The sequence below is a fragment of the Argiope bruennichi genome, chromosome X1, assembly GCF_947563725.1.
Source record: "Argiope bruennichi chromosome X1, qqArgBrue1.1, whole genome shotgun sequence".
Lineage (NCBI taxonomy): Eukaryota > Metazoa > Arthropoda > Arachnida > Araneae > Araneidae > Argiope > Argiope bruennichi.
Genome location: NC_079162.1, coordinates 82,868,202 through 82,881,034, shown reverse-complemented (window position 1 = coordinate 82,881,034; position 12,833 = coordinate 82,868,202). Strand labels below are relative to the sequence as shown.

General features: G+C 28.1%; 1 protein-coding gene across 2 annotated transcripts; it reads right to left on the bottom strand.

Annotated features, from left to right (window-relative positions):
- Window positions 1–1,137: 1,137 nt before the first annotated feature.
- LOC129958664 (uncharacterized) lies at window positions 1,138–11,273 on the bottom strand. 2 transcript variants are annotated; one of them, XM_056071290.1, is made up of 4 exons: window positions 11,189–11,273; window positions 8,147–8,957; window positions 6,924–6,949; window positions 1,138–4,333 (listed from the first exon to the last, which is right to left on the bottom strand). In XM_056071290.1, exons 1-4 carry the CDS (start codon window positions 11,189–11,191, stop codon window positions 3,683–3,685), a joined length of 1,491 nt encoding a protein of 496 aa, XP_055927265.1. In that variant the 5' UTR covers window positions 11,192–11,273; the 3' UTR covers window positions 1,138–3,682. The 2 variants fall into 2 exon arrangements, with proteins under 2 accessions (XP_055927265.1, XP_055927266.1); XM_056071291.1 differs by lacking the exon at window positions 11,189–11,273 and adding an exon at window positions 11,029–11,137.
- Window positions 11,274–12,833: the final 1,560 nt, after the last annotated feature.

Sequence of the window (12,833 nt, the reverse complement as noted above, 5' to 3'; positions counted from 1 at the left end):
TAATACTAAATGAAATTTTATTTTTACATTCTTTCTTGAAGTTATTAGAATAATACAACAGGTAGAACAAAAATGAATATTTTTTTTATATAAATATCAAATAAATGCTGAAATTTTAATGAACACAAATAAAATTGATACCAGATTAAAAACAAATTAATAATCAATAATCACAATACAATACTTTTATTAGGATATTTTATATTCAGAAATTGCTACTTATTCAATTATTAGTTGCCAAAAATGTTTTAATACATTAAATTTCAATAAAGTACATTTTGCAGCATTATTCTAATGTAATAAATATATAAAACCAGATAAAGGATCAAACATCAATTTGCTCCCCATTTGTTGAAAAGAAAATTTAATATATTACCTTTATATTACCTTAAAGTAAGGAAATTTTCTTACAAAACAAATAAGGATTGAATTTTTTTTTCATATCAATGGAAAATAGCTGATGAGTCAAATTTGCTAATTTTCAAGAAATTACATTAATTAGTTTTCTTTCTTAATCTGTTTGGGAACACTTTAAAAACATACAACAAGTACTTTCTAAATCAGTAGATCAATATATGCTTCAATAAAATTATTAATTTGAAAGTAATTAAACAAAGTTTAATACATAAGAAGTTTATATTTAAAGAAAATTATTCTTAAATACAAAGGCATAGGGAAAAATAATACATATTTGAAATTTTAAAAAAATTAAAGTTAATATGCTAAACAAAACACTTTTATAAATATATCTACTGGACTATCAAAAAAGAAATCTGGCTGTATAATTTATTTAACATTAATTGAAAATATTACACCATAAACTATAAGATATGTGCAAAGAACCTCCTCTTAAAATAAATTTTCTTTTCAAAGCCAATCATTCATAAAAGGGCTTTTTTCCTTTTACATTCTACATAATTATAATTCATTGGAGGGATTTATTTAAAAATCAATTCTGAAATTATACAAAATGCATTCTGGACTGACCAGAAATTTCAAAAAAGTTTAAACGGAAAATAGATTGCCATTTTCCAAAATTGTACTTTATATTATATTAATATGAGAATATCAAACCTTTCCTTATCTAATATGCATATTATATATATATATATATATATATATATATATATATATATATATATATATATATATATATATATATATATATATAACATCAACATAACTACACACACAAGTTCTGATCCACTAATCTACACATCTGATATTCTACACTATGTTTGTGCACGATTCAATAATGATACATGTAGGGATTGCAATACCGGTATGCCGGGATACCGAATACCGGTATTTTGAGCCATTTGTACAATTTTGTAATACCGGTATTCACAAGTTGAAATATCGGTTTTTCGGTATTTACTAGAAATTTTTAAAATTGTCTTCATTATATATCCAGGGATCGCGTACAAAGCAAAATAGTATACATTTTGTTTTTATGTCTCCTTAACGGGCGAAATTAATTAGCTAATTAATGGCTTAATTAATTGCTTAAATCTAAATTAGCGAAACATGGATTATCCCTGAAAGAAAATATTGCATCCATAACGACTGATGGATCAATAGTTATGAAAAAAGTTGTAAAGTTGATTGGTGCAAATCAGCAGTTTTGTTATGCATATGGAAATCAATTAGGAGTAATAGATGTATTATACCAAAAAATTAAAAACAGAAGAATCCAAATACTGTGGATATAGAAACTTCGGAGTTCCAACTTTGAAGAGAGTAAGAGTGAGAGTGATATTGACAATGAAGATAATGAACAATGTAATTGTTGAAGAAGATATTGCTCATGAGGATGAAATATTAACCTATCAAGAATTGCTTCCTATAATTTATAAAGTTCGAAAAATTGTTAAAATATTTTAACGTGCCCCTATAAAAAAGGATTTATTACTAAAATATATACTAACTGAAAATAAAACAGAATATATGTTAAAATTAGATTCTAAAACACGTTGGAACAGTTTACTCCTAATGATGGAACGATTTTTGAAACTGATAAATCCAATCCAAAAAGCAATAATCAACTTAAACCTGTAAATTAACTTTTCAAATAGTGAATTCGACTTAATATCCAGAACTATATCAGTTCTACTTCCAATAAAACTGACTATTGAGGCTTATGTCGGAGATATTCTTATTTATTAACAGCTAATGCAACAATAAATTTCATGTTGCAGCACTGAAAGAACAGCACACATCACTATATGAAGAATTATATATTACATTCAAAAATCGCACAGAAGAAAGGCATACCAAAATAGAAAATGTCTTACGGTATTTACATAATAATAATGACTTTAAAAATTAAAATGAAAAAGAAGAAAAGAAAATAACCAATTCAAATCTGATTAAGTTTAGAGTAAATTTTCTTAAAATTTTTATACCTGCAAACCTATCCACATTCAAAAGAATTCGGTTCAGTTATCGAAGATTATGATGACACTAATGTCGATAGTAAAAAGGAATTGTCTCTTGAACAAAAATTAGAATTAGCGATAAATAAAAAAAATTCAACGAATCAAAATACAATACAGAAATCAGCTATATCCAAAACCATCCGACGAGAAATCGATTTATTTGAAGACGAGGGATTTACAGGTAAATACTTGGAAATAGTATATCACACATTGCTAACAGTACCACCAGCTAGCGTAGATGCCGAAACAGCGTTTTCAATAGCTGGTAATTTTTACACGAAATTACTCTTCAGAATTCATAACAGTACAATTGACGCATTATGTTTTTTAAGATCATATTTCCTAAATTTGTAATAATACCACAGACTGAATAGTGATATTTACACTTTTTTTGCGATTTAAATAAATAAGACGTTCCTTTACTTTTTTGTGATTATATACTGTTATAATTTATAAATTAGAAATTATTTTTTGTAATATTTACACTCTCTAAAAAAACTGACAAATAAAACAAAGAAACACCTGTGTTTTCTTTCTTTTTCTAAAATTTCTAATACCGGTATTAAAACCGGTATCCCGGTATTAAAGTATAAAAAATACTGAATACCGGTATTGAAATTCTGGTCCGGTATTGCAATCCCTAGATACATGTAATTTATTGTTTGACAACGAATTCTAAAACACTTACCGCTTTTGTGCATGCATTAGGATGGACTTAATACATCAAAATAGGGGTGAGAGGAAAGATGAAAGGAAGAGATATTTGCATGTAATAATAAAATAAAACCAGATTATTCGCAGAATGAATTAAAATAATACTGTAAAAAATGACATGATACTCAAACACACGTGAAAAAAAAAAATGAACAAAAAAGTATCTAATAGGGCAAAAATCAAGGTCAAAGAATGACAAAGTATTCTGTAAATGCTCTCATCATTTCACATATCTCCCCTTAATAAGATCGTAAAAAAATGTGTCGTTTCAGACTACTGAAATGAACAGTGTGATGTAGTCTATTGAGAAATTCCACAATTCCAAAAAAATATACTTCATATAATAAAACAGTAAAAAAAGGGAAAAACTTGCAATTTGATTTTTTTTAGGAAAAATCTTCAGAAAGAAAGCTTTTCAAATAGGAGACAAAAGGAAAAAGATGTGTTGCTGTTCTCTCTAAAAGACATTCATATTCTAAACTAACCATTTTTATATCATCATTAAATACACGAGGATCCCTTTCAACAAGTTACTTAGTTCCATTAGTAGAATTATTTGCACTACCAGATATCTTCGATTCAGCAGGAGCTGTTTCGAACAACTTCATTATGTTTTCCATATCCATCGGGAAAATATGATCTGTTGGAGAATCAATCGAAACACTTTTTTTAAAAGATGGCAATTGACTGGCTTCCAAAAGATTTATTTTTCTATTTTTGGTTAATCTTTTGATCATAGTCTCTGGGCCAGACTTTTGGATGAATGATAGAAGTGAAGGTATTTCTTCCATCTCTTTAGAATCATCAGAACTTCGTTTTGACCCACCTTCTTTGCCAGATGAACAGGATTTGGAACATTCAACTGCTTTTGTTATTTTATCAACATGAAGTTGTTCCTTAACTTTTTCATTGAAAGAAACAGATGATGGAAAGTTAATTGTGCATTTCTTTTCTTTTGTACCATTTGTTGAACTCATTGGTGGGCATGCCACATGTTCTTTTGTAGTCTTCAGTTCCTGACATTGAGCTTCTGATGTTGAATTTGAATTTAAGCATGTATTTTTGCTTCGATCCTCAAATATATCCAATTCTGCGCAGTCTTGACTGTACTGTTTGCTATGATTTTTAAACTCATCTTTATCAGACGTTTGGTGGATGTCCAGGGTTTCAGTTTGGTTGGTCTGGAAAATAAATGAAATTCAAATAATTTTTTTTAAAAGATACAAACTATGCCACTAATCAAGAAAAATTCAAGCAAGGTAGTCTTAAAACTGTGGTTCAAAATTCCAAATAAGGCAATGCAGACTACTGATGGGAGATTCTAACTAATTCATGATTCATTTTTTTAATTAAATATTTTTACTGAAAAATATAAGGTTTCAAATACATATGAACAAATGAAATAAGTATATTTAAAATTAATAGCATACATATTTCATAAATTAAAATATTGTAAAATACATAAAATACAAATGTAAAATGATGTATCTAAAAATTATATTTCACATATGCTAAAGATTCAAAACCAGACTTTAAACGTGATTAGGGGGAAAAGATAAACTTTCATCCTAAAATTACTTCTCATAATTCATTTTAATAACAGTTAATACAGACTCTATACTTTAAGAGGTTATACTTTTAAAGAAAAAACATTAAATTAAGAAAAACATCTTGATTCAAAACATCACAATGAGCTAGAAAACCATGTTAAAGTTTTTCATCAATTATTGATAATTTCCAAGCATATTGATATAATTTATACAAAAATGTGTTTGGGATCATAATAAAAGTTGGTTTTTCCAATCATGACTTCCTCCCCAACTTAAAATCCTAAAGAAATGTTAATTATAGACAAATTTAAAAAGGTAGTTCTGCAGGCAAAGACAGACATGATCAAAATTCTTCCTTATACCCACCTTCTATTTTCCATACATGGCAGTGGCTTGGTGCAAAAAAAGCTGAATTTCATAAAATAATAAACTGTGCCAATAATTAAATGAATAAATTTATATAAAAAATGTTTGAGGTACTAAAATTATTCCAGAATTATTATGGAAAAGAATATCAATTGATTTCAAGAATGATAAAATTCAAATACGAAAATGATAAAATATATGTTTCCACAGGAATGTGCCCTATCTCTTTTCATTCCAAATACATTTCTGAGGAGATTGAGGTACAAATATAGTTAGAATTATAGGTATATATATATAATGAATTTCTTGATTTTTGAAGTATAGATTTATTATCTAGGTTTTTATTTTAGAATAAATATTTAGTTCAGAGATTAGCTCATATAAAGTTAAAACATATGAAGTTTATAAAGTGCAAGTAGGAGGTGAGAAGTAACATATCTTACTTCTTGAACAGCTGAGCTAGGCTCTTTACATTTCAAGAACCATTTTCATCTCATAAGAAATTTCAAATCTACTTTTAGGAGAAATAAAAAAGGGGAAACAAATTGTAGTCAAAAACTACTTTACTAGTTAAATTGAACCTTTACTTGATAATAAAACAATTCCTAAACTTAACAAACAACCTCTCTTAGAAAGAAAACTAATACATACATATGGCTATACTAAGCAAATTTCAGCACTCTGGATTAAAATAATTTGATGTTATATTAGAATTAAAGGTAAGAATTTAAGTATCCTTGGTCCAATGTAAATATTAACCTAACAAAATTAATGAGAAAAAAGTAAGGAACAAAAAAAGTGACCTCATCTAGGGTAACACCTCACAATTTTTCAAATCAGATTGTTTTAAAACAGGATTTTGTAAGACAGCTATAGTAAATTACAATAGTCTCTTCAATATATTTCGTTCTATTTTTTTATTTACCAAAATTTTGCAGAAGGCCTTGATTTTGAATGACATTCATACACTATCTACTTTCTTTATTAAGAGATATATTTTATTTAATACATTTTTTCCAAAAAACTTTCTTTTTGTTTTTCAATTTACAGGGGGGAAAATGCATTTTGATGAAGATCCTATAATTGTTACATAACCTACAAGGATGACATAATGCAAAGTGTCACAAAATAAAATGAAAATATTACAATGATGAAGAAGTGAATAAAAAAGTCTTCAAAAGAAAAAATAAAATGGTAATAGCATTTGATACAATATAAAGAGGATTTCAAATTTAAGTAAAAGTTAAAATCTGTTTTAATCTTTAAAAATACATGAAAAGCTTCAAGAAAAATATAGTCTTTGTAACTAATTTGTACATAACAAGATTATAGACTGTTTTTAAAGTCCATGACATGTACTGAGGCAAATAAATAGGATTGGTAATTTACAGCTTATGGTAAGTCCCCACTTATAATTTAACATACAAATTTATATTTAATGATCTTTCTAATGAGCTTCCTGACTGAAACAATAGGACTATGGTAAAGAGAGACAACTTTATGAATTTTTACTCCCCAGCTGATTAACCAGTATCTGAAACAGAGCTAAAATCTAGTTCTCTGTTAAAGAAGTCACATTTTTTAAAAAAAAGAAAACTACATAGTTATAATCAAAAGCTTATACATTATCAAAGTGAAGAGAAAGATTTAAAACAAGTCACAAATGAAAATCGAAGTAACTAACACCAAACGGAATTTGTTATTTCTTTCTTTAAATTTTATACTGCAACCATAATAGTATTAAATCTTTGCTTGTAAATATGTAAATATAAAATATTAACAAGCAAAATACCTTTTATCAGGATACATAAAATATAATTATACCAATTTTCAGAACAGCTACGTATATACTCACAAAATTCTTCAGTTTCTTCTTAAAAACTAAAAGAGAAAGAAAATTGATGTCAATTTTTTTTCCTTAACAGAATAACATATAAATGTAAAAATACTGCAAAATAATTTTCCAGAAGTCAAATGTAGTTTTTTCACATTGTATGTGCTGCATATTAACAGTTCTCAACCAAATAAATGAAATTACTGTCCCGCAATTTCTATTTCTTATTAAAAATTTTCAATGAAACCATCACAGTAAATAAGTACAAAATATTTTTAGCTTTTCAAAAGCTAGTTGCAATTTAATAAAAATGCAATACCTTATACATTTATATAAAAAAGTACGATTACAATTCAATAAATAGAATATATATATGCACTTGTTATTTTTAAAATTTCGTAGTCTGTATCTCTATATACAACTGATACGAATAGTTTGTGTTCTTTTACATTCTTCTAACCCATAAATTTCTGGAATATTTGTTAATGATAATTACAGTTCTTCCCTCTTAATTTCAATCTAAACATGTTTCGAATTTATTGCATAAAAATTTAGGCTACTAAAAAATTGAAAAAGAAGGAATAAAACACTCAACTTTCCAAGTAATAGCTGATTTAATAAACCATATTTACTATTAAGTAAATATATATATATGAATTAATAAATTTCATGTAAAAATAAAAATGAGATTTTAAACTGAACAAGTTACATGAAACCAAATTTTGAAATCTAAAATACTCAGTCAGCCAAAAAAATTAAGAGAATGCAGAAAGAAGTATAAATGATCTGATCCAAAAGAATAAAACAAATTATTTACATGTAGAATTTTGCTTAATCATATTAACATGTAATTTCAAAGCAATGCTTGAGCTATTTTGAGATTGATATTTTCAATTACAATCAGATGTTAATACTTCAGCCAATACCTACTGAACTAGATCTATGGAAAGACACCAGACCCACAAGGGTACATGCACCAACCTCCCTCCCACACACAAAGTCCATCTTTGGTCAATTCAAATTTCAGGCTTGTCAGCCTCGGGACAAATTTGTCATGGATGATTAAATTGAATCCAATATAGAATAACATTTCAATCTAGTCATTATTAGATAAAAGTAGTTTAATGCTATACTTTCTTTATGCAACTATTTTAAAAATACAAATACAAAGAAGCTAAGTTATTATTTTGCTCAAAACAAATAAGTAGATATAAAAATAATTTTAAAGAAAAATTTTAACTAACCATTTCTTAAAGCTCTGAAAATGACTTCATCTTCCGAGAAAACATCAACATGAAGATTTGAACAAAATATGCTTTCTGCAAATGAAAGTTCTTCATGTTCATCATTGTCAACAAGACCAAATAACACAGATAAATCATCATTAGCATTAAAACTGCTTTTTTCTTTCAAGTTTTCATCTGAATTTTCTACTGAACAGAGCTGATCTTTGTTTCCAGCTGACTTGATTTGATTTGATTCATCAGGCAAGGTGACAAGATCAGATTGCAGACCATTTCCGAGGGAAATTAAATCAGTTGAGGAATCTGATGCACAAGTGTCAAATATCGTAGGATCTTCAGCTGCACATAAGTTTTCTGATTTCTCTAAAAGTGAGGATTCCGCTTTTGAAATCAATTGTTGATCAACAATAAAGCTTCCATCATCCTGTGGGAGCTTTAGGGGTTCAAATTCACTCAGTTTAAGTTTTTTCATAGAAAAACACAGGATATCAGGATTTAGTACACGTTTCTCACTCCCTCTCGGAAAATTTCTTATGGTAGTATCAGATGCAGAAGCAAGAAGATTTTGAAAGCTACTCAAACTTTCTCTAAGTAAAAGCTGAGAATTATTATCAGTGCTCTCCAATGACTGTTGATGCAGTTTATCATTAGTCAAATCATCAGGGAGTTCTTCTTCATTATCCATTATCTCCTCTGGTCTTGTTTTCTTTGCAGCAATTTCTATAATCCAGCTACCCATCCTTTTGTTAGGTTTTCTACTACCAACTTCAGTTACTCCTACCAAGGACTTGAGATCACTCTCTAAAGATTCCTATAAATAAATTCAAGCTGTTACAAATTGTGTAATATTTAAATATTGCAAAGTAGTAATTGATAACAAGCTCCTCTTAAATTAAGATAATGGTTTCAAAGGTAGAGTAATAATGATGCTTGTAAATTTAGAGCAGATCTGCTGATAAGCAAGACACACAAGAAGTAACGAAACCTCACATTTCAAAAAATAGGAAAGAATGTTTTGTAACTCTTTTGAGGTAGAAGAATGCTGAAAATTTGGAAAAAGCAATCTGATCATTTACACAGTAGTTTTGAACTAAATAAAAATAGTTTTGGAATTAGCTTTTACTTTTTACAAAATTTCACATGCAATATATGATAGGAAAAAACAAGCAAGATTGGTTAAAAACAAAACACCTTATTTTAAATTTTAACATACACATTTAAAAATACCCAGTAATTTTCACAAGAAACTATAGTTTTGTTTGAATACATGAATTAAATGAAATTCCAAATGCCATTTCATTCAACTTATTAGAAACTGGGAGTTATACTATAAAAGCTGAATACATCTGTACTAATGTCATCAAGATCTGTTAACATTTCAAGTTAATTTAACATATTTTCATCACAAAACTGAAGTTTGCCCTTTTACAGTTGTATCTCCTTTTGTAACATATTTATTTATTATCATTTTAAAAGTTTTTGTTTATTATAATGTGAAATGCAACATTGGAAACTTGGAAATGACAGCAAAAACTGCACTATCAATTTTTAAATATTTAAATTAAATGTGTTATTTGTGCTTAAATATATTGCATATATTGTAATATTCTTACATACAAAATTTGTGCAAGAATGCTTTAAGAATAAAAGGAAAAATGTAATTTAGAAAGTTGATATATACGAATAACACATATTAACATAAAACAATTTGAAAATTTATCATTTTACCATAAGATTCTGTTTGTGTTTTGTTGAACCAGATTTAAATTGAAAGTAATTCCAATTAAGGAAACAGAATTATGTAATTTAAGGCTCATTATTTCAGTGGTGGGAAAAATTATTTCATCAGAAATGAATATAATCAGAATAATATGTTGAATAAAAAAAAAATCCTCTAGAGATTTTGATAATATTTTTATATTGCATTTTTGCAAAAGGCAACACAAATTCAAGATATAAAAATATCTTAAAAATTTCATGTGGTCATATTTACACCTCTTCTTCCACATAGCAAGTCTGTCCTCCTTCAGATTTGGTAGACAATGACCAATGATCAAACATTAAAGCCTCTGTTATTTTTTAAAAAAATCTAAAAAATATTGCATGAATCTTTTGTCTTGGAGAAATGGAATTATATTGTTCATTATATAAATTAAATGAATTCATATTCATGTACAATTTTCAAATAAAATGTTTTTGTGGCCACATAAAACGAGAAAAATAAATTGAAAAGATAGGAAGAAAAAAAAATATATATATATTAGTGCAAAGGCCATTCTAAAGTCAAATTACTAATATTTCAAATTAACTCTATATGGGCTTCACAGAGAAAAAATTATATTGTGTTAAAATAAAGGTGGGTCTAAGTTAAAATAAACATGATCTCTCACAAAATACACAAAAATGCCTTGGCTTGGTACAAAGACACATTAGATATGGAATAATACAGAAAAGTTATTTTCAGTTATGTTTAGGTGGGTCTATTAATAAACCTGCAGAAAAGTAATTTATAAAAAATTACCACATATTTAATTTTGATATCACATGAGAAATAATTAAGACAAACAAAATTCTGTGTTTTGCATTATTACAAAAATTTTAATTTTATCGAAAAACTTGGCTAAAATTTATATTCAAAACAAAAAGAGCGAACAAAATAATGGGGAGCTTTCGGTTTAGAAAAGATATCAATACAGTAAATTCCAAAGAAAAGGTTGGCGTCTGTTAATAATTGCGATTGATATTCGCAAGAAATCAATAAAATAACAGAACCTTTTTTGCATAAAATCCTTCACTTGTTGAAGAGTCAAAATCATTTTATACTGAAACAGCTCTATTAAGAAACTGAATAAATTAAAAGGAGGCTAAATAATAACTATTACCACAATAAAGCGAAAGCGGGAAAAAGTCAAACTTTGATGTATCGAATATGAAAATATGAGTCAGAAATGACATGTTTCAAAAGTAAAAATTTAGGAAAATTATTTATCGCATGTAGCAAATAATCTTTCAAAAGAGTAAGCAAAAGAAAAATTAACAAACCATAACGAAATGGAAACCAGCAGCTTAAGTCCTGTCAAAAATATTACTGCTGCCAATTTAACAAAGTAAAATTAAATTGAAAATTTGCTGCCAGCTACAATATCCAATGTCGAAACGTTAAATACTTCCGCTGTTTTTCGCAGAGATCCAGAATCCTCGATTTTTGAATGATCAATATTTCTGCTATTGCTATTTTTATGAATATATAATTTATTATTTTCAGCAAAGAGTGATAGAGTTGTTTTATTTATTTAAGCAAATCTTTTGATTTCAATCTTAGTTAAAGCCACTTATTTAATTCATTTATTTGAATAAAGCAATTTCTTTAAAAAAATAGAAATTAAAATTTCCTCTTTAATTCTATATTACGTACATAGTTGCACTTTCAGAATGAATATCGATAGAAGGTCATCTCATAAAGAACGAAACACGATACCAGTAGGAAAATTACCCAGACCGGTGATCAAATGTAACGTGTCAATCATCCTGGAGGAGGCGTGGCTATGCTTGAGCGTTCGTATAATAAGTAAAGGTGGGTTCACACGAGGCTGACATCATTTTTCGACATTTCTCGGTCTCAAGCCATGGAGGGAGACGGATGTTCTGAGAGCAGGTGCTCAAGTAACCTTTCTATGAGCAGCACAGGCGGAAAACGAAGAATGATAATAGAATTTAAAGATAGAGATGAAGTACGCATTTCCCCTAGGAGAAGTAATTACTCATACAAACAAACAGAACCATTGGGAACGGACAACAAGTCAAGCTTTGTTGCAAATCCCAGGGCTAGTAGCTATGCTAACAGCAAAGATGATTCCCAACAGAAAGCTAGTAAATACTTCAAATCCAAATACGCAAAGGAAACAGAAAAATGGCTGGAAAAATACAAATCAAATGAAACCATCAAAGACAATTACCCCAACACTGAAATTGACCCAGCAGTAAACGAAAAAAATCAAATGGAAATTGACAACACATCCCAAGCAAAACACAAGATAGATGACGATAACACCGAAAAATTCCAACAAGTAAACCCAAAAAAGGCAGCAAAAATCAAGAAAACTGAGGAAATCGTTGAAAATATGGACACATCAAACAGATACGAAATACTGAGCCAAACCCAGGAAAACCAAAAAACAACCATCAATAGACCCGCTGCAATAAACCTGAAACTATCAAGCAAATACAATATTACTCTCCAAGAAATCCATAGAAAATTCCCCCAAACTGAAAACAAGCTTATCAGAAACATGATCGCAATATACCCAGCAACTGAAGAAGAAAGATCCAAAATCATAGAAATACTAACAGATAAAAAAGAAGAATTTATTTTATCCAAAAATCAAGATGAAAGACCACTAAAAGTTATCCTGAAAGGACTCCCAATTAATGCAGATAAAGATGAAATCACAAAAGAATTAGAAGCGAGAAATTAAGAAATCACCAGAATCTCCCAACTCAGAAATTATAAGATGCAGCCTCTATATCCAATATTCCTGCTGGAAGTTAAGAAAACTAAAAGTGCTATCAACATATACAATGAAAAATACCTCCTCCACCTAAAGATTAAGATAGAAAGCTACCGACGAAAATCAACTGCAACAATATGTTACATCTGTGCAGGTTTTTACTACTCCGCTAGAAATTG